The sequence below is a fragment of the Clarias gariepinus genome, chromosome 7 (assembly GCF_024256425.1).
Source record: "Clarias gariepinus isolate MV-2021 ecotype Netherlands chromosome 7, CGAR_prim_01v2, whole genome shotgun sequence".
Taxonomy (NCBI): Eukaryota; Metazoa; Chordata; class Actinopteri; order Siluriformes; family Clariidae; genus Clarias; species Clarias gariepinus.
This window is the reverse complement of record NC_071106.1, coordinates 26,059,330-26,081,974: the sequence shown is the minus strand read 5'-3', so window position 1 is coordinate 26,081,974 and position 22,645 is coordinate 26,059,330. Positions and strand designations below refer to the sequence as shown.

General features: G+C 36.8%; 1 protein-coding gene across 4 annotated transcripts; it reads right to left on the bottom strand.

Annotated features, from left to right (window-relative positions):
* Positions 1–95: 95 nt before the first annotated feature.
* On the bottom strand, positions 96–22,401 carry prdm10 (PR domain containing 10). 4 transcript variants are annotated; one of them, XM_053500604.1, is made up of 24 exons: positions 22,126–22,401; positions 19,035–19,187; positions 17,658–17,819; positions 17,081–17,140; positions 16,878–16,982; positions 15,397–15,589; positions 11,681–11,922; positions 11,317–11,517; positions 11,145–11,217; positions 9,592–9,709; positions 9,404–9,521; positions 9,021–9,308; positions 7,297–7,641; positions 7,029–7,184; positions 6,011–6,190; positions 5,792–5,902; positions 5,344–5,544; positions 4,972–5,115; positions 4,618–4,788; positions 3,319–3,456; positions 2,918–3,059; positions 2,688–2,788; positions 2,285–2,341; positions 552–713 (listed from the first exon to the last, which is right to left on the bottom strand). In XM_053500604.1, the coding sequence occupies exons 2-23, from the start codon at positions 19,107–19,109 to the stop codon at positions 2,333–2,335; spliced, it is 3,333 nt and encodes a 1,110-aa protein (XP_053356579.1). In that variant the 5' UTR covers positions 19,110–19,187; positions 22,126–22,401; the 3' UTR covers positions 552–713; positions 2,285–2,332. The 4 variants fall into 4 exon arrangements, with proteins under 4 accessions (XP_053356577.1, XP_053356575.1, XP_053356576.1 ...); XM_053500602.1 differs by lacking the exon at positions 2,285–2,341 and having other exon boundaries at positions 96–713; positions 3,331–3,456; XM_053500600.1 differs by lacking the exon at positions 2,285–2,341 and having other exon boundaries at positions 96–713; positions 22,126–22,400.
* Positions 22,402–22,645: the final 244 nt, after the last annotated feature.

Sequence of the window (22,645 nt, the reverse complement as noted above, 5' to 3'; positions counted from 1 at the left end):
TTCTTTGTGTTTGCTTTTATTTCCTTTTTTTAGTTTATACATATTCATCTCACTGTAAGCAGAAATGCATATGCCAAATAAATACTAAACATCCATGAACCAAGAAATGTAAAAATCTTTTAGTTATACAGTGTGAGCAGCTTTAGTATATATGCATGATACATGGTATGTTACACAAAACACAGGACAACAATTTAAAACATACATGAATTTCAGGAAACAAAAATTGGAAGCTGCAATTGGGAATGCAGAAATTAATTGAAGAGATTTCATTGTTCTATACATTTTATACATTCAGTGTCAAACTTGATTTAATCTGTGACTGCTAATCTAGATACACAACAAGACTTTTTTTTTCTTTTTTTTTTTACGGATTTACACATTTTGTACTCAACAAAAAATAAAACCTGCCCAATACCTCAAAGAAATTTCACATGAAAATAGTACGATCTTAACATAAAAAAGTTAAGAATTAACATTGAGTTAAAATCATAACAGACCATTCAAGGACACATCCTAGCTTAAGGTTTTGTAATTTGCACCTCACTAGCACCAGATCCATTAGTTGTGGTTTTGATGATATATTGGGTGGTAGCCTGTTGACTGGCAGATGGTTGCTCCAATGGGTCAGTGTTCACATCATTAGTAATGGATGGGGCATTATCTTGTTTATTATCCAGCTCAGTCTGTCCCTCAGAGATTACATAATGAGTCTACAACACAAGCAAAATTATTTAAATATCGCTTGCAAACATTACAAACGTCAAACTTGAAAAGTCTGTAAATTTACATCAGAGTTTTTGTAAAAAAAAAAAAAAAAAAAAAAAAAGAACTTATTATTTACGAAAACTCCTTTTCTGATTTATCCGCTAAGGAACGCCTTGAGTGTTCAAAGCTTTATAAAACAGTAGATTTAAATATAAAATACCTTCCATATCCACATATTGATATGTGCCTGGGCAAATCGGACATCTTCCCTGTTCTGCCTCATTTAAAGTGCCTTTCTGACATACTAAAGGAACCAGATAGCGGTTCAAATTAAAAAATCAAGTTTGTAAATTTCCAAATCGTTTTCGTGTTACAGACAAATGAGTTATTTAGCAAGAGATAGTAGGTAAAATTGCAAATATACATACAATACTAAGACCTAACTATATTCCTGACACTTCTCTAAACAATAGGTCATGATATCCATTACATAAGCACAGGGGGCTGAATTTCTACTTGTCACAACTATAAATTGACCCAGTGCCAAATTTGTTGGAGGATTTCAACGCCATTATATTCACATCATATAATCAGCAAATAATTAGTTTTGTAGAGTTTTCAAAAAGAGTCTTTACAGATGACTCCTTTTTGGTTTTATTGCCAATTTTCATACTGTTCCACCTTTTTTCCCCAATTAAGATTGTATCTTTTATTCTTAAAATATTGTTATATACTGTAAGATTTGGATTTATATTTTCATATTACTTGTGTTTCAGGAAGAGATAGGATAATATCATTATCAAGTCTCACTAAGGCCCCAGGCCTAAAACTGTCAAGTTCTGAGTAAAGTTGTAGATTAAGTGCAGCAAGTCCCAAGTCAAGACCAACAAGTCCAAGACCATAACCTTTGTGTTTCAAGTCCTAAACTCTGACCTAATAAATTTAGCTAGCATCAGAACCTGACTAATTAGTCATAGCTAGCAAGTGAATGATTTCAATGAATCTTCCTTTAATCAGCCTCATCAGTTAACATCAGTGTTAGGCTACATTTTGCATATTTTGCATTTTTGAATAAAATAGTTTTTTAGTCTATAAAACTAAATTGGCCACTATAAAACTGATAAGGAAAAACTGCTGTACATGTTGTTACATACAGTAGCATGAACCTTTGAGCTTGGGAATAATATCAAGTCATTGCAAATCAGACCCTAAAGTCAAAGACGGGGTACAATTATTTTATGAGTTGGTCTAAAGTCAGCAGACTGGTCCAAGTCATGTGACTAAAGTTCACACTTCTGGTTTTAGTTTGTTTGTTTTTTTTGTTTGGACACAAAAAATTTTTTTTTTAAATAATTGATGTTCAGTCACATTTAAATAAATGTTATGGTCAGTTTTATAAAACTTTTTCCAATGCTTACAGTATGTCTTTTCGGAAGAGTAACTGTAGTCATATATCTTATCACTAAGGCAGGCAAGCCCAATTCTTTGACTTACATTCTGTTGGTAACCTGAATGACATTTTACACATAAATTAAAGCTTTGACTTAACTATTAATACATCAATATTGAGTTTTACCTGAACTTGTTAGCTGCCTCGATATTTTCCTTTCCCAAATGAGTTGAGTCATATTAACTAAAGAAAAAACTTGTGTTAAAGTGTACTTAGTTGATAAAACTCCATACAATTTAAACTAACAATATAAAAGAATAACCTTGCATAAACTCCTAAATTGCTGCTTAATATACTTGAACTGATTTCTATTTGAGACCTGCATTTTTATAAAATACATAACCAGGCTGCTCACTAAATTAACAAAACCATTGAGTTTGCAGTGTAGTCTGCAGAATCCATCAGGAACTTTTTGCCTAAGTCCAAAGTTTTTCAGTAAAAGTAAAAGTTTTTACGTTTTTAAATAGAAATAAATGCTTGTGCAACATTCTGACAGAAGGATGAGGTCTTGCTCGTGTCAGTGTCTCACCGTTTTTACTTGACTGTTGTTTGCAGTGGCCGAGACAGGTGTGCTAGCATCTGCAAGCACATATTGACCATGAGGCAAAGCCATCATCTGTATTTCAGAGGCTAAAAAAGAAACCAGAGAATACACTTAGGAAATCTGAACATGGGAAGCATGAAACATCTAATAAGAAAGAAAATTCACGGTAACTGAAATCTGTGAGGAACAAATGGAAAGAGAAAATAAAAACTCACGGTAACTGCGATAGTTCCAATTGCTAGGCAAGTAAGCTTGCTGCACTGGGCCTTGACTTTGACCAGGTGGTGTTTGTAAGCGACCTGAATTTAACTCCTGGGCTGCTTGTTGAGAGGAAGGGCTCAAAGGCTGGTCGGTCACCTAATTGGGAAAGATAAACAATTCAGCTTCAATGATGTTTTGAAAGGAATAAATACAGACATCCTTAACATGCTAAAGGAACATATGATGAGGTGTAGAAATATCAAATCCAACTCATCATTCAACACTGAAATGTGTATTCTGGATATCAGGGCATACATGAATCGTGTCATATAGGTTTAGTCAGACAAATCAATACATAAATCAGTGGCAATCCATGTGTGGAAATGAAAAGTATTTAACTAAAAAAGCAAAGAACCTGTGCACTGGCCTGTACGGTCCCCACGGCTTCAGAAACCTGGATATGTTGCACCTGAATAGAGTGCTGAGTAAAGCTATGAGGATCCTGCAGCTGGGTCATGTCCACTGTTGAGTGTTGGGACTGGGAAGTTGATGGCTAGAGAGAGAGAAGTACATTTTAAATAGGGCTGCACGATATTTGGAAAATATGCGATATGCAATATTGTTGTTAAATATTGTGATAACGATATTTCTTGCGATATAACATTTCCCTAGAGAAATGCATTTTTTATTATTATTATTGACTATTTTTTTAAATCATTTATATATGTAATGATCATACTAAAATAAACAGGTAATAGATATTCGTCTGATGTAATTAAATCTAATTCAGGCTAAAAAGAAACTATATGTCAAGGAAGTTGTGAATATTTAGACTTCAAAACAATATAAAAAGACTTAAAACCCTCTGATAATCTGATTTCTGGTGTGCTGTTACATTAGACCTGCCAACACAATATGAATTACTTTCAAACATTACTTTTCATTTACGTGTAACCATACACTCAAAAACAAATCTTAAAACAAGATCATCTTTTAAACAAAATATTTCCTTTGGCTTGCCTGTTTTTTTATTTTTTTTTTAAATAAAAATAAATATTATTAATTCAGAGTTCTTCATATGGTTCTCCTGTGGTTGTGTTCCAGGTGACTTTCCTCTCGATGTGACCACAGTTTTTCGGCACGACTTGCACAGTACCTGCATTTGTGAGATGTCTTCTCTCTTGAAGCCAAAATGTTGCCATATTTCTAACGTACCGTTTTTTTTTAGGGACAAGTTTTTCGCTGCTGTCATTTTCCTCGCTTGTCTCTACTCCTGCCATTTTTATATTTCATTCTCTGCTCTGAGACGCTAGGTTCACCTTTTGGCCCGGTCTAGCCAATAGCATTATATCACCTACTTAGGAGGCGGGTAGAAAAATAGAAAGGGCCCATCTGATTGGTCAAATTTGTACACACAAATGCTTGGCACATAAATTGAATTTCATTTATCGCAACTCTTTGCAGCTCTTTACAGATATTGCGTATACCATTATCGTGATAACGCTAATTTTTCTATATATATACTGCAGCCCTAATTTTAAAGATTTTACAAACACATGGTCATGTTCAAAAAGTAAACCAACACTTAAAACACGTGGGAAAAATTATTATTATTATTATTTTTGTAAAAGTTCTTAAAAAACCACTCAACTGATCTTTTGTCCCTGATAAATTATAACATAAGGAGAAAAAATGTAAGGGACTGTGCTCTTACCGGAGCAACCTGCACCACCTGCAACTGGATGTGCTGTGGCTGGGCCAAACCCCCTCCAGCCTGCGTCACAGGTATATACTGTATCCTCTGAAAGTCTCCCTGCACTGTGCGGTAGTCTGTGGTCAGAGTCTGAGACAGCTCAGTCATTGCCTGTGTCAAAAGGTCTGTTGTCTAGGGAACGAAAGAGGAAGCATTGAGGACACACATATATGGTTACACAAAATGCCATACTGCAAAGAGAACCATCATGCCGGACCTATGCATAGTCATTGATGCCTTTGCGTGCGTGAATGTACTGTACAGATGAGCCTGCATGGGATTTTATAATTATATACAGGATTGTAAGGTTCTTACCACCACAGCTTCAGCCGTAGTACCATCAGTTGCGATGACTGCTGGAGTGCTGTTAATGACGGTTGTAGGTAAAGGAGCTTGAATGCTGTTGGCTAGCTGTGCAAATTCTGGATGTTTTTTGCGTATGTGCTGCACCATTTTTGTCTAAACATAAAACAAAAGAAATCACATTCCACTAGATTATATACTGTATTTAGACAAAAATGTATTTTATTATTGTAGAGCCAAAACCCAGGGTTTTAAGCTTGCAATTCTTTTTTCCATCAAGTGAAGTGTTTTTACTATTTAAGATGCAGCTCAACAAATCATTAAGCTTTCTAGGACTAGGAGAAAGGAATACAAGGTAAGACCTGCTAAAACCAACACACATACCTTACTACTATACTGCTTTGCACAGTGTGGACAACAGACAGGGGCTGTGGCAATGGTGCCCGTCAGCTGAGTGTGGGTGCTCAGCATGGGGTCAGGCTCACCCGGCCTGGCAGGGCGCAGCTTTCGAATGCTGGGTGGTAATTCTGCACCTGGGTGGTTCTTCAGGATGTGAGCTTTGCGTTTACTTGCACTCTTATAAACCTGGGGGGAGAAAAAGAAAGAAAAAAAAAAATTAAATAAGAGTCAGGACATAGTTGTTACAATAACATATAAAGGAAATAAGAACAGATTCCACTTCCTGCCAAATGTCAAGCTCATTTTATGATATAGCCATTTTAAAATACTAACATTTTGCTACCTGGCTCATGATTTGTTGTATTTAACGTAGATAATGGTCACAGGAAACTAAGCAATAACTGAAAATGTACATATCTGATCCAGTGCATACCTTGTCACAATACTGACAAAAGTAATCTCTGTTGGGCTTAATAATAGGGAGTGTCAGCTCAGGGACCTCTTCTATTCTCATCTCAGGGTGGCGCTTTGATAGGTGATTCACCTGTAATAAATTAAATACATTCATTTAAATACAGGTTCCAAAAAAAAAAAAAAAGGAAAGATATTTAAGAACCACATGATATTTGTTTAGGAGAGAAAAGGTTATCACCAGCATTCCCCTCCGTCTAAAGCCCATCATGCAGAGCCGGCATTTATACATAAAGCTCTCAAAGTCAGTGGTGGGCTCCTTTTGCTTCAGAGACTTTGTGCGATGGATGCGATCAGCTTTCTTGGCCTCACGCTCTGGGTTGTGCATGCGCTGCATGTGCTCCCGCAATTTATCCTTCCTCTGCATAATAAACATTAGACATTTTTAATACAATGTTCCTAAATAGTTTTTATATATATTTATACACAAAGTATATCAAATCTACTGCATGACTGGGCTGAAGATTACCCTTCAATAAAAATCTAAGAATAATTTAAAAATAGATTCGAAATTTCCCAAGTATTCAGATCTTTGAATTATATAAATTGTGCAATAATATATGGCAAAATTATTTTTTGGAACTTTTTACTGACAGAGCATAGTCCTATTCACACTTTTTATGACCATAAAAACCTAATAAAGCTTTGATCATCACCACTGTAACAAACATGGACCACGAGAGTCACTTTCACAGACACTGGGTCTAACGTAAACTACATGACCAAAAGTATGTGGACAGCTCAACAGGATCATCATACCCATATGTGCTATCTGAATGTCCAATTCTAAACCTAGTCCTCTGTACCAGTGGCCACTAATGAATGTGGGGGCAGTGATGTCATGTGAGAAGACCTGGTGTGCAGTCTGTGCTACAGTTTATCACAAACTGCATTTGTGCTTTTAAACTTGCCAAACTATATCTGGCCATGCAGTGTACACTGTATGTACACCAAGAAATTTATTTCTTTATTCAATTAATATACAAAGCAACATTAAAGAAATCCAGATAGGAATCAGTGCAAGTCTGTAGCAACAGTGGCGTCCCTCAGAAGTCACAAGGAAAAAACGTTGACTGGAACCAGACTCAAATCTTTTTAACTTAGTTTCAAACTCTAACCAAAGGCTACTAATTTAATTGAAAAAAAAACAACAACCACCACCACCCAATAACCATAGAGGCATGTTTAAAAACTCTGACCTTAAACTGCTTGCCACATGTTGAACACAGGAAGTCTTTGCGATCAGAGTGACGCAGCATGTGTAGCCGGAGCTTGTCAGGACGACAGAAGGCTTTATCACATTCCATACACTGAAAAATCTTTTCTGAGTGGAAGCTCCGCACATGCTTCTTTACCTGCTCATATGGACAACAATGATGACATGAGACAAGCAGAGAAACAAGTTATACAAATTCACTCCATGTCTAGATTGTATAGGACATGAAGTCCAAGTGTGATGTTTGAGACCTGTATGAAATCTGTAAACGTCTTTTTGCAGGACGGACAAGAGAAGCAGCCATTGACCAAATGAACAGTGACATGCTCTTTGAGCAGCTCCAGCCTATCATAGGACTCAGCACAAAACAGGCAGGAGTAGTTGCGCTGCTCCAAATGCATTTGACGGTGTTCCTCTAGTACCGTACTGCTCAAAAAGCCTTTGCTACATTGGTGGCAAGTGTATCGACAACCTTCCCGACTGTGATATCTCATGTGCTGGTCTAATTTATCCTTCTCCCGAAAGGCTTTTCCACAAAGTGTGCACTTGAAGGGGCGGAAGGACTTCCTAATGAAGAGGTGCTGCAGAGCAGCATTCTGAAACAGAAAGAAATATTGGAAGATGAGTAGAGCTGTATAATGAATTGAAATATGAAAACATTTAAATAAATAAAAATCACAATCTCAATTCATACATGCACCTGATTTCATTTCTGAATAACAGTGATTCATTTGGATGTATTTCTCTGCATTCAGATCGCGCTGAATGAATGTGTCACTTATTTACTTGACAAGAATCGGTCACACTTACACAGAGTGACAAAAAACTATTAATTCGGGCCTCTGAGTGGCACAGTGGTAAAGCACTCGCCCTGTATCAGTTCGATTCCCGGGTGATGCTGTAACCTCTCGCAGCCGGAGGTCTAGAGAGAGGTTGCATAGTTAATGGTTAATTGTCACCCTGTAAATTAATAGTTTTTTGTCACACTGTGTAATTGTGATTGATTTGGAGGCTCCCACATTAAGGCTACTACTACCACTCAGTCGGGAGGGCCGAAGACTATCACGTGTTTCCTCTGACCCACGTGATGCCACCCGACCACATTTTTTCCAACTGTTGTTGTATGTTTTTTTATCAGAATAATAACATGTTTCACAGCAGACACAAAAACCAAAATACATACTACTATCTGAACAGAGCCAGGCATGTACAGGTGTAATATGGAAATCAACTTTCTGTATTAGTTAATTACACCTGAGGTGTTGATAATACTAAAAAAATGTTGAGATTGAGCAATAAAACTTGTTAACAATAAATTCTATCCTGTAAACTATATATAATTTCAATCTACCCAGCAAACTCTGATATGTACTCTATGATTATTAAAATAATAACGAGATAAACTACAGCATGCAAAGTACTGTAGTTGACTGAGTGTCCAAAAAGAATAGGTTCAATTTGTTACTTTATTTATTATTGCTAACATTCTACTTATGTTCAACAGCTTTTAAGTTATTCAGTCTACTTTTTATTACTTGAGCGCAATAAATGTTTTTTGTCAAAAAATGAGAGAATGTAAGAAAACCATGATTTCAACTTCCCAAAAAAAAAAAAAAAAGAATCGTAATTTGCATTTTCGCAAGAATCATGCAGCCCTAGAGATGAGACAATGGCACAAAGACATTGGCACAAAATCTTAATCACACATTGTGATACTTAGTGATTAGAATTCTATGAACAAATGGAATACAAAACCACTGAAATGAGAAATCATGAAGATACAGGAGCTATACAATTTGTAAGCTAATTCGAACACTATGAGGTTAGTACTTGTCTCTAGTCTGTTAGACCTACCTGTAAGTCCACCTTAACGTGCAGCATTTAGTGGAAAAGAGAGAGACATAGACATGCTACCATTCCTCTAAAAGCATTATGTCTTACAAAATAGAGCAGCTTAGTTACTATAAGGGCCTACATTTACCCGAATCCTCCGAGCACGCCTCATGTCCTGGGGAGTGAGATGGGGGTCAATAGAAACTGTTGTATTTTGGTCCTCCTTATCAGCCTGTGAATCATTAGAAGCTGATATTTGCGATTCAGCAGTATTTGTATCATTTGAAGGGTCAGTCTGTCCTTCTTGGGTCTCTAATGTGCCACCTGTAGCTGTCTCCACAGAATCTTCTCCCAGCTCGTCCACCTTTAACCCATTCATAACCCTTCCTGTCTGTTCCTCATATGGGAGTTTTGAGAACGCCAGGAAATCCTATTAAAAAAAAAAAAAAACAGAAAGTACAGGCTAAGTAAGAAAGAAAAAAAAAATTCGTAAAACCATCTTAAGGTGGCACCATCCGATCATACCTGACTTTTATCTCCACCCTCTGCTGGAGTTTCCAGACGAATAAATTTAGGTCGTCTCCCGGGTCTCCTTCCAGCACTGAATCGTTTCCTGCCCCGTCCTCGCCGACGCGCTTTTGGCCTACAAAATGAAAATCAATTGAATCTGTCCTAACGCTAGCCTGGGGAATGTAAAACAAAAAGGTTCAAACCTTTGCATGAGGTCCAGTTTGTCATCATGCATGTTAAGATGCTGTTGGAGCTGTTCTGAGCTCATGAAACGCCGATTACACTCATAACAGGGCCAGTTCTTTTCTTGCTCTCGCAGTACTAAAAAAACAAACAAACAAAAAAACACAAGATAAGGTTATTGGGACATTTTAAACACAAATAAAGCAGTTTCACATTTTTATGAGTTGAGAATTTCAGTCTAATGACCGAGCCTTTTTATTTTAATGCTAATCTCTATAACTCACATGACCTTCAGCGGCATCAACAGCTTCACTTTGGTTAACATTTTCCTACTGAGTGCACCTGTTTTAAGTTAGCTTTTGATTTCGCTCTACCTAAAGGATTAAAAACTACAATCATGCAGGAAAATATGTGTAGGCCAGAAAAGAAAGCAGTTTTGTAAAAAACTGTTTTCAGACCAAAAAAAGAAAACAAAAGAAAGCTTCTGGTTGCTGCATGCATAATGATAAGTAAGTATGACAAAGACCTTAGCGGGACTGTGGCTAGTTTTGTAGGATGTTCAGTATACCCAAGCAGCGAATGTTATTATAAAATGATACAGTATATATTTATTGACTTTTTATAGTACTTTTCTCAATTTAGTAAAACGTTTTCGAAGACATCCTTGCTCTACATCAGTCAAAGACTTTTGCACTGTACTGTAAAAACAGTACTGTATATACAGTGCATCTCGAAAAATTGAAACGGTAGTTTTCTTTTGTAGTGAAATTTTAAAAAGTAACACTTATTCTAGATTCTACATTTAAAGTAAAGTATGCATTTTTTGCATGATTATGGCTTAAAACCCATCATAAATCCAGTATCTCAAAATATTAGCATATTCTAAACATCAATCAAAAAAGATTTAAAATACAGATTATGTTCATTTATGAACTCAACACTTGTTTGTGATTTCTCTAACATACATTACTGCATCAATAAGGTATGGCATGGAAGTAATGAGCCTCTAGCCTCTGCTGAGGCATTTATGGAAGCCAGGTTGCTTTAATAGCAGTCTTCGGCCAGGTAAGGGTCTCATCTTCCACTTAAGTATACCTGATAGATTTTCCAAGGTGTTCAGGTTAGGCAGGTTTACGTACAGTAATATCATGGTCAGCAAACCAGTTAGTGTAGTTTTGGTACTGTGCACATGTACTGAGTGATGCCGGAAAAGGAAATCAGTATCAGCATAAAGCTTTTCAGCAGATGGGACCATGATGCGCTCTAAAATCTTCTGGGAGATTACTGCCATTGACTTTGCATTTGAGAAACTGTGGACCAACACCAGCAGATGACGTGGCACCCCAAATCATCACTGACTGTAAAAAACTTTAAACTAGATCAACTTGGTTTCTGTGCCCGTCCGCTCTTCCTTTAAAATGCTAAATGTAATTTCATTTAATAAGCATCGATTTACTTTAATTTTTCTATTTAGCCCATGGTTACAGTTGCAGGCCAGCCAACTTTCTATGAGTATTCTTTGATACAGCATAGGATGTCCATGACTGAACTGTATAATGAATAAATAAATTACCTTTTCGTTCTTCTTCTGTAATTTCATGAATCTTTTTATTCACAAACTCTGCATATGACGCAGCATACCAGACCTGCAGGAAAAGACATAAATGTCAACTTCAGATATGGCACATATTAATTATAATCATATTTAAGTGCTCTTGCACAAAATATTGACTGCTGACTCCCACCTTAAGCTCCTGTTTTGGAGGAATGTTTCTGATGGTGGTATAGAAAATGTCTGAGCCATACTGATAGGCCACAAGGTTCTGCTCCAGATGATTTTCAGCAGGACGGACGAACATCATCCAGTTACACCGATCTTCATCTGACAGGTTTATCCACACGTCCTCTGATCTTTCGCTATCTTTTTGAGGGTCCAACATGCACAACTACACAGTAAAAAAAAAAAAAATAGATTTGTTGGAGACCAACACCCTAATAAACACTGTTTACTATAGTATGTACTTATTCACAGCAGATAAAATGTATAATGTACAAGTGTTTGAACTAACAATTGTGGCATTGCTATTGAAACACTTCGACATAATATACCTTAAGCTGGAAGTGGGTGTCTGTTAGTTCGCTCTGTGGCACCAGTGGTCCCTCTACAGGTCCAAACTGTGTACGTTTGGGAATACGCCTCTTGGAGAAGACACCTCCCTGGAATTGGTCAATGTAGAGGATAAGAGGAAGGCTAGCACGGGCTTTGGACATCACAGGTCGATTAACAATGGGGTAGAGAGGACCATGCTTCAAGCACACACCCGGATTGGAATTATTACATTCCTCACACCCTGTAATAAAAAAAGAAAGTTGAAAACAATACATAAGATGTTAGAATGAAAAGCAAACTTAAAATCCATATGCATTGTGACATTTTGTACAAAATTACCATAATTCTTACTCAAAATCTCTGAATAACTGTTCCTTTTATAATATATGTCAATCACTTGTCAGGGTTCATACACTTTGTGAGCAACACATTTCCATGATTTTTTCATGACTTCAGGCTAATTCAGACTATTATTATTATTAATAATATTAATGACACTTTAATGTAAAAGATTACAAAATCATTTAGCTTTTATACTCATAAATGCAGTAAATTGTGTTTGTTTCAAGTATGATTTAAATTAAAAAGGATACTTGACTGATCTATTGAAAAACCCTGTGGTTCTGGCCTATAATAGCCTAAAGTTCTACAAAGGACAATTCCAACCCCATCTGCACTAGAAGGCAAGTGGTCGTACTACAATAGGACCAAACCTGGGCAGCCATTCAAGAAACCGCATGGCCAATGCTACTGCATCTGGGACAGACGATGCGTTATAACTTTGGATCTGAAACACTGACCTTCCAACAATTAACAAAACAATGACACTGTTCTCCCTAGGTGGTGAGAAATGAGAAGCAGGAGCTGGATTCATGGTGGACAGTCAATCTGCCAGAAGTGTCACTGCCTTCCAAAAAATATCAAGCAACCTTGCAGTGCTCACCACAAAAATTAAAACACACAATCTTTCCATCTATGCACCAAGCGAGACTGCCTTAGAAGCTGCAAAGTAGACTTTTACAATCATATTTAACATATACTACAAACAAACACACACACAACAATGGGCAGATTTGGCTTTGGCGAAATAAATGACAATGGTTTGCAATCCATATCATCAACCTAATTCAATAATATTAGGCTGACAAGAATACATTTATTAACTTCAATTTTTTATTTGAATCTATCATAGGGCACACACACATACATACATACATACACAAGCACATATTACATATAACCCACAAGCACAGGGAGAACATGAAAATTCCATGCAGACAGACCCAAGTCAGGAATCGAACACGGAAACTTCAATGGTTTTAAAAACATGTAAGCTGGATTTGGAAAGTCTACTGTTACATTAAACGAGAAACCTGTGACACAATCACAGCATGACATAAAAGTTGATGACGAAGCTGCCTACCGTTAAGGTGAAAGAGTTACGCCTGTGACACGCCAACAATATGACATAATCCTGATAATTGCCTGTGACACGCCCACAGCATGACACAAAAGCTGATAATTGCATGTGACTATCTGTACAAATACCACCATGTTTTTCAAGAAAACAAACATAATTTAAAATACACTTTTAATGTCCGACGGTGTGTCACAGGCGATATGTAATGCACTGAAAAGGTTGTCATTTGTAGGTTTGTCATTTGAAAATTTGCCAAATCAGGGATTTGTAACCCACACCTCACTGGTCAACAATATTTTTTACGTTTTTATTTAAAAAATAAATAAATAAATAAATCTAAATTGAAAACATGTTTTGTCCCAGTTCTCAAAAATGACTGACCTCATAGTTAATTTTTTTTCTTATGTAATTTATATATTTATATTTTATTTTATTTTGCAACTTAATGAATTCATTTGATTGCAAATTCTTAAAAATTGCAACATTTTGTTCAACTGTATTCTGTAGTACAATATTTTCATTTCATTTTAGCGAAATCTTTCTATCTTTAGGTCATGGCGCAAAATTTTTTTGTTTGATTTGAGTATCGCACCTTTTCTGAACTCTGTACGATCACGACGGACCACAAGGCCCATCAGCAAAACCACTGCGCACTGACAGTTGCATTGATGCACTGCTGAAGTTAAAACAGCCATAAAAAATGAAAATTCCTTAAAAAATGTTAAGCCATCCGGTATGGATTCTTGTGATACAGATTTGACACAGATTTGACAATCTCGTCCATCCATATAAAGGAAAACGACTGTTGTTAAAAAAAGATGAGAACTAGGAACACAAAAATTACAGGGTCATTACTTTCTTTAAATCATCTTCATGAAAATATAGTTAAGGCTATAGTCACACTGAAAACAGACACGCTGAAAAAAACAAGCGGGATTCAGAGATCATTACACCTGCTGTGATCAAATGTTCACCCTCCATTTAATGATACAAGAGTGAATTTTGATGTGGGCTGCAAACAGTGATCATTTTCATAGATTTCAAGTCTGCATTTGATTGTGTGTTAATAGCCTTGTGAAAATTATTGTAAAATGAGCATCATCAACCATCTCCTCCTCCTCCGATCACCATATAAAGGCTCGACCAGGTGCATATGAATCCGTGACATAGCGTCTGAGTAGTTTACTATACAAACTGGAGTTCCACAAAGGGCTGGAGCCTCCAATCTGCTCTTCAGCACACATGGCAGCACAACAGTGACGCTGAGGCCACAGACATCTTGCATTAGCTCACTTGCACTGCCTCACCATATGGGTTAAAGATTAATACGGACAAAAATAAAGTCCTAACAACTGATGGATCAAAGGCTATTGTACATCTTGAAGGCAGTCAAGTAGAGCAGGTTCAAGATTTCATCTTGAGGCCTTGGTCCAGGAAAAGACAGCTGTGTCAACACATCCTCAGCAGGATCAGCCAAACAACTGCGGCATTCACCTCAGTCAAGTGGTGTCTTTCAAAGAAGGCCAACATACAGTATGCATCAAAATGAAATTGCGCCTCCTTTGGACTCCGATCCAGCTATTCCTCCTATATTGTTCAGAAACCTGAACCTTGTTCAAGTCAGATTTAAGTCAATTTTAAGTATTTCAGATGCAATGCCTGTGGCAGATGTAGTGAATTTTACTACACAATGTATTCCAGATTACATTACAATCACAAAGTTAATACCAGGCCAGTGTTAAAGTTCAAATACCAGCAGCGAAGGTTGAGATGGTTCGGACCTATCCGTAGGATGGACAACAATAGATTACTACAATGTTCTGGAAACACCTCGTTGAAAAACCATGCAATCTTTTCCCAAGAAAACATAGGTCAAACAAGTAGAGAAAGAGACAAAAAAAATTAAAGCTCAATCTCAAATCTGGCCAAGACTCATCAAGACCCAGAAGTAAGTGTACAAAGAATTGGATAAAAACTAGACTGGCTAAAAGTTACCAATATTGCTTGTTTGAAGTTCAAGGGGGTTATACCAGTTACTAAAAGCAATTATTGGCATACATTTTTCAACAAAGATAACTAATGTTTCATAGTTTTCCAAAGATTTCTTTAACCATTTTGTGGCATTTGGTCAATTGGGGAAGTTAATAGTCCCAAATTGGTGACATTACAGGTCAAATGCATGCAGAAACACCAAAAAGGGCTCACAAACCATCATTTCATGCCATCTGTAAAAAACCTGTACCAAAGACACTGAAACATTCAAAATCTAGATTACATTACTAATTTTTCACTCACATAGATTTTGAGGAGTGAAAGGTTGAGGAGGCCTTGGTTCCCAATCGTCCACTTCTGATTCATCTCTATTATCATCCTCATCCTCATCATCTTCATCTTCTTCATCCTCGGAGTCAACAGTAGAGTCAGTTGCTGCCAGAGGACTGACTGAAGGCTCTGTGATGGTAGGCAGAGTACTGCTGGGTAGCTGATTCTGAATGGGAAAGAAAAAAGACATCAATTGAAAAACTTCGGATTACAAGTAATGCGGTTTGACGAGCAAAGATTTTTAATGAATTTTGACTTGAAAAACGAGCATTGTTTTGGTTTACGAGCACCGAGCATTATGTATCACGCATGCGCTACTTGATTTGATTCTTGACATGATCACAACTGAGCCAACGGTTTTTCTCTCTCTAAGGGTGCTTCACTCACACACAACTGGCACGGTGTCAAATGACGCGCACACAAACACAACACACACACTCCGCAGCGCAAGAGAGAGAAAAACACACACACAGCGCCTGTGTGCACAAATGAAAACACTTATCTGTCTGGATTTATTATTACTTTCTTTTTAAGGTAAAGTGCAGATCAATTTGTTTTATTTTTACTTTATATTTTGTGTTAATTATTTTTATGTATTTATTTTTTTGGGCTGTGGAAGGAATAATTAAAATTTCCATTATTTCTTATGAGAAAATTTTGCTTTGATTTACCAGTGTTTTGGAATACGAGCATGCTGTCGGAACAAATTGTGCTTGTAATCCGAGGTTCCACTGTATTCTAAAATTCTCAATTTACCCACTACTGTTTGATCGGTTAGCACAGGTTCTAAGTATGTTTGTTTATTTGTTTATTTTTCACTGAAACAAACATGATGTACCTAGGATATAATGCGACCCAAAACATTTCCTACAAATATCTGCTTCAAACTCTATATAGCTTTTACTGTTGCCAATCTGGTTTAGTACAGTTATTATAAACTATAACAACTAACAAAAATTTATGCTAAAAAAGTTCACCATACCTCAAAGATGAGTAGCCCTATTGTTTACAAATGTCATAATGTTTTTGTTAATTACTGCTTACTATAACTATACATCAAACAATCACACAAAACACACACACACACACACACACAAATGCTCAAAAGTTGGGATCATTTGCAAATTTCTTTTTGTTTAGTGATTTATTTACTACATTCTGCAACAATACTCGGGATTTCAAAACTATGAGGTAACACATATGGAAATAGGTCATTATGTTCCAACAACAGTTGGCAAGACCAAAACCTTCCTCTGACGAGAAGTATTGCATACTGTATTTTGGATTCCTACTACGTTGCTTTACAATGTAAAATGATATAAATTTAGGAATGACCAGGGAGTTAGAAGGTGATCCCAAACTTTTGAGCAGTAGTGTATATAATTATATATATAATTTATATATATATAATATATATTCCTTGATACGTCTTGCAATCTTGCAATTGCTCTTACCTGGGACACAGGCTCTAGTATTGCCTGTGGGGCATCTGCTACATTACTAAGCACATGTAAATTTGCAGCATTCATGTTCTGGCCACCTGGCAATAATACTGTGACCTGTAGAAAAAAAAAAAAAAAGATCACCATTATGAGCTGTGTTTTTCATCACTAAACATGCTGAATCTTATTGATAGAAAATAACTTGGCTTGTGTACCTGTTGAGTTGTTCCATCCTGCTGAATGTATGCCACTTGGGGCTGGTCTGTAAACACAGCCTAAAGAAAAACACACAATTCAATTGCGTAATCCTCAGATAAGAAACAGCATACCTGTCCATGGGTCATCACTAGGGGGGTCAAAATAGGGCTGCCATGTGATCCAGACATTACTATTACACGTTACTATTTTTGAAAATGCAAATGAATTATATGATCAAGTTTAACCCTAATGGCTTCCCATAACTGCAGCACAGTTACCCGGCTGTTTGAGATAATGGCACATTTAACGCGGATAATAAGATGACTATAAGAAAAAATAATGATCTACGGAACATTAGATCATCATGAAGACCGGCCTGAGAAAAAAAGCTAAGAAAAGACAGCATTGACTGCATTATATGGACAATTTGTGTTCTACTGGATTAAAATCATTCTTATTAAATGTGTGTATTTACATGCAACCTGTAAAAACGTTTTGATGTTTGATGTCATTAGGAAACATGCACCAACATATAGAAATCTGATTACATGAGAAAGAGAGAAATTTAATTCTAAAAGATATAGTCTATATCACCTGTGCTCCATCAGCAGGGTGTATGTACACTAGTGTGTGTTCAGCAGTCTCCACTGAAGTGTAGGAACTTCCATCCGCAGCATATACAACTTGCTGTTGTCCTCTGTCAGGCTGTTCTCCACTGTACACAATTTGAGCCACGGTTCCACCCTCAAAATGCACCTGCAGAATTTAAGGCCTACATTTACAAAACTAAAAACACAGCAAGATCTAAACAGCATGTATACTTAATAATCAGTGTATTGATCTATCCAATGATGTAAAGTTTAAAGCACTTTTGTAACACTGGATAAGAGCGTTTGCCAAATGCCTAAATGTAAATGTAATGTACAGTTCATGCACACACTTTAAGGTGCCTAAATCCAACAAGGTTAAATGCTGTAAAAGAGGGCTAAAAACATTTTTGCATAAACTGAATGACAGGAAACAAAAGAAACAAAGAAAAAACTTTCTAAAAAAGTATCAAAATTACATATAATAAAATATATATTTAAATATATAATATAATGAAGTATGTTAAAACAACATTATTCTTATTATTTAAAATGATTCTTTCGGCTGCTCCCATCAAGGGGTCACCATAGTGGACCTTCTGATCCCCACACAACTTGGAACAGGTTTTATGCTGGGTGCCTTTCGTGATGCAACCCTCCTATTGTTCATTAATCGCTTAGTGAAAATATTCTCCCCACTAAAGGTATCTCCGTGATGTAATCAAAAACGAAAGTGAGTCTTAAATTGATGTGTTATTGGATCCAAATTTCATTCCCCCTGATAGACATTGTTATTTGAAAATTCACTTTAAATTATGGAGGAGTTTTCCCCCTGCTTTGTCAGCCTGAATTCAGTAAATGCATTTTCTCTGCACAACAGCAGATGGGGCAGTTTTATACTTCTAGGCCACCTGTTGTGCGCGAGAAAGTCTTCATGGCTGTCTGACGAACAAAAGTGTAAGGGGAGAATAATTGTTTGGAAACTTGTTATTTTCCTGTATTTCCAGTGTATACTTTCAGGGAGAAGTATTAGGTTTGTAATTTATAGATTTTAATAATTGTGCAAAACCATAGAACTGCTGTACTTGAAATTTCCTAATGCTTCAAGAGATGTTCAGCAAGTCTATCACTTTTGTTTGTATTGTATTAATTCAATTTAGGATGGGCCGATGGAGTACTGAGCATTTGATATGAATAATAATATAACTACACCTCCAATGCATAAATTCACTTTAAAGTGGCCCCCTCCCTGGTGACTTATTTGTTAAAAATAAAAACTAATAATGCTCTCACCTTTCAGTCATGTTACTCATTAAAACTAACAACAATTAAGTAACTAAACCTTTACAAACTGGATTCTAGGATGCAAGTACTCCTGTTGTACCTGAGCTGGATTGTTGGGTTCATTACTGGGGTTTTGATTCCACACAGAGGATGATTCCTGGTCCTCCATGGCCATCTTGTGATAGCCTCAAATTCTGCCACTCGCAACCACTCACTCAGCCACCAATGAGCAGCCACTACATGAACTAGAAGTCTTGCAAGAAAAAAAATAAACATCATATATACAATGCATCTCAAATTCATAACAAATTTTTTTTTCTTTTATAATTGAATTAAAATAAGTGAAACTCATATTTTAGATTCATTCAATATATATGAAGTGATATTTTAAGCCTTTTTTATTATTCGGAAGATTATCGGCTTACAACCGAGACAAAATATAATATCTCAAAATATTAAAATATTCCATTAGAAGTGTATTACATAGGGTAAGAATAAAAAAACTGGACTATCACTGGGGTTCAAAGTCCTCTTTTCAATAAGAGTAGGTCCCATAGCCTAGAGGAAGAGTGGAAAGGCACAGAAACAGAAGGCACAGAAAGTTGCTTTAAATGCAGTGTTCAAATTTCCACACACAATGATGACTTTGGGTGCCATGCCATCTGCTGGTGTTGGTCCACTGTGTTTTATCAGGTTCAAAGTCAATGCAAAAATTTCTTGCAAAAAGTCAAAAAGTACTCTCTCTCTACCACTAACTGGTTTGCTCATCATGATATCACTGTGCTTGATTGGCCAGGCAGCTCACCTGACCTGAACCCCATAGAGAATCTATGGGATATAGTTAAGAAGACGTTGAGAAACACCCAACAATACAGAAAAGTTGGATACTGTTTTCAAAGCAACCTGGTCTTCAATAACACCTCAGCAGTGCCACAGGTTGATCATCTGCATGCCATGCGGCACTAATGTAGTAATTCATGTTAAAGGATCTCTGGCCAAGAATTTAGTGCATAAATGAACAGAAGTTTCAGAATTTTTGTAAATCCTTTTTTGATTGATTCTGGAAATATTCTAATATTTTGAGACACTTTTTTTATTTTCATAAGCTTTAATAAATGTAATAAATTACAAAAGAAAATTCTTTCCTGATCCCTACTGTAGCACAAATTAGCTGAAAAAGTTAATGCTTGCTTTGATAGATTACTCTTAAAACACACAGTGTATTGCAGGTGCTGTGTATCACAGCATCAGACTGATCACAGACAATGATGCTCTAGGCAATGTTCTGCTTGAAACATTTGGGTCCTGATATTCATGTGGTTGTTACTTTGATATACACCACTGAATACTTGTTCAGGAATGATTTGGCGATCATGATAGATATCAAGTTATTAAACTGGTCTTTAAATTACATGTACTAGACTTCAATCTGTAGCATCTGTGAGGTATGCAGGACAAATAAGACTAATCTTATTATCATCATGGTGGCCCCATGATAAGATTTACAGGACTTAAATGATCTGTGGCTGAAGTCATTGCCGATAACGGTACTGGTAATGATTTGGGCTTGTTGAGCAGCCACAGGAATAGGGAAACATGCACTCACAAAGACACCAATGGCCTCCACTTTATACCAGAATATTGTTTAGACAAACATAAGACCACCTGTCCAGCTGTTTACATTGAGCTGTACCAGGACAATAATCCCAAGCACAACAGCATATTGGTATCTCAAAGGTCAAGGCAGACAATAAATAAAACCAGTGTGTTGGAATGGCCAAGTCAACATCCAGACAGCAGCCCCCTTAGGATGTTGTGGCTGGATCGTAAGAGAGCGCGCCCTAGTGGTTAAAAAGAGGTCGCACAGATAATTCAAATAAATCCTGAAACATCATGGTACACCTCAGAAATATATACTTCTTTTTGCAGTATTTTACAGCATGTTAATCAAGAGAAAAAAAAATGTGTCTCATACCCAAGGCCACTCGGTTTGTTTTTGCTATACACTGAACAAATAGTAATTTTAGCATTAATTTCTTCATAATTAGTTCTAGATGTATTCACAGTATAACCCATGGCACACTTTGTCTCATTTATCTGGTTAAACGAACTGGAATGAGTGAATAACGGGCATTACTTGTTTCCCAGTTGTAACTGCTGCAGTGGAATATTAATAACTGGTTAGATGCGAACTTGTCCCTGCTCACCTAAGTCACTGAAAATAACCACTATAGGAATAAGTTTGGCCTGAATCAATACCAATTAAAAGGGACCTGGTACAAATAGGCTGTTCGTATACTGTGTGTTTAACACAACTACTAGCTAATGAGCTATAGTGGGTTGGATTGACTGTCGTACGTCTGGTTAATATAAACGTGAAGCTCAGCTATCTGGCTAAAACATTCACACGCTAACAAACTGTAATGCGTTCTACGTGTTCGTTTACTGATCAACCGACATGATTCACATAGCTATAGACTGGACATAACTAGCGTAAGGGATAGACTGCAGTTTTAAGGAACGGTCAGCCTATTATCTTCTTGGGGGTAACTTAGTAGCGGAAAGCGCCTTAAATTAGAAAGGCAACGCGCGCAACTGTGTATAAGCCTGATTAAATCGATACACTTCTAAAAGAGTGGCCGCTCATAAAATTTCTCATTACAACATGTTGGGCTTATTAATGTTTCTTTTTCTTCCCCCTCCCCGCTTTGACCCGTCAGATTCAGCGTTCCAACCGGACCATACCACAAAAATCATAACGGCAGAAACACGGGTTTTTGCTGCACCGTGACACCAGCGTAATTGAGGATAACTACAAAGAGGCGGCCATTAACGTTACCGGAACAGGAACGCGGTCATGTTTATTCTGCTACATAGTTGCAATAGAATTTTGACCAAACATATTGAATTTTTAAACGATTTTAAATATCGCTAATAGACCTTTCGGTCCCTGCGTGTAGTTGAGCCCACCCCAGTTTCTCCTGTAGAACAAGGAAGGAAAGTCTCCATTTTGGGTGGGACTAGAAAACAATCTCGTCAAACAGGGTTTTAAGCAATGTAACGGACAATTCAAAAACGTCGATCGGTAAATTTTTTCAAATACGAACAGATACATTAACGTTGTATACGGGTCTGAGCTGATCTTAGAGCATGTTGGATTATTTAAACAAAACCATTCATGTTGGTCTTACCTCGGAATGGTAGCTGCAAAGATGGCCGCGCATTAACATAATCTGCCTAGCAACAAGCGGCGATCGAAATAATAGTTTTATATATTAAAATAAATCAAATATATATTTATATGTGTGTATTTGTAAGGCAATTCGTTTTTTATCGAAACAATTTCTAAGTGTTATACTGCATCAATACAAGAATTTATTTCCTGATCAAAATAGAACGGCATGGCGCTGGAGTCACGCTGCAGCCACAATGCGGGACCAATGGGAGTCTTTCGCCATTTTTTAGGCCAATAACAAAAAGTCTGTAAGGCCCAATGAAGAGTCAGAGTGCCCGCGTCGCCCTCTTACGACGTTCCGTTTATATAATAAATAAATACATATGTGACCAAGTCTGTGAAAAGTTTTTTTCTTGTGATTTACCGTTTTCTATGTGGGACCAAAGTCTAACCTGTCCATTTTGTCTTTAGACATGGCGGCTAAATCTCAAACCCGCACTAAATGGACCAAAGGACAGTTTACCATTGATCTAATG

What these genes read in the sequence shown, in the direction of transcription:
- prdm10 (XM_053500600.1), bottom strand. Translation starts at nt 19,109, where the DNA reads ATGGCCATGGAGGACCAGGAATCATCCTCTGTGTGGAATCAAAACCCC. An exon ending in TACAGAAGAAGAACGAAAAG is followed by an intron (nt 9,710 to 11,144) that starts GTAATTTATTTA and finishes TTGTTTTTTTAG; the next exon opens with TACTGCGAGAGCAAGAAAAG. An exon ending in TTGGAACTATCGCAGTTACC is followed by an intron (nt 2,789 to 2,917) that starts GTGAGTTTTTAT and finishes TTTCTTTTTTAG; the next exon opens with CCTCTGAAATACAGATGATG.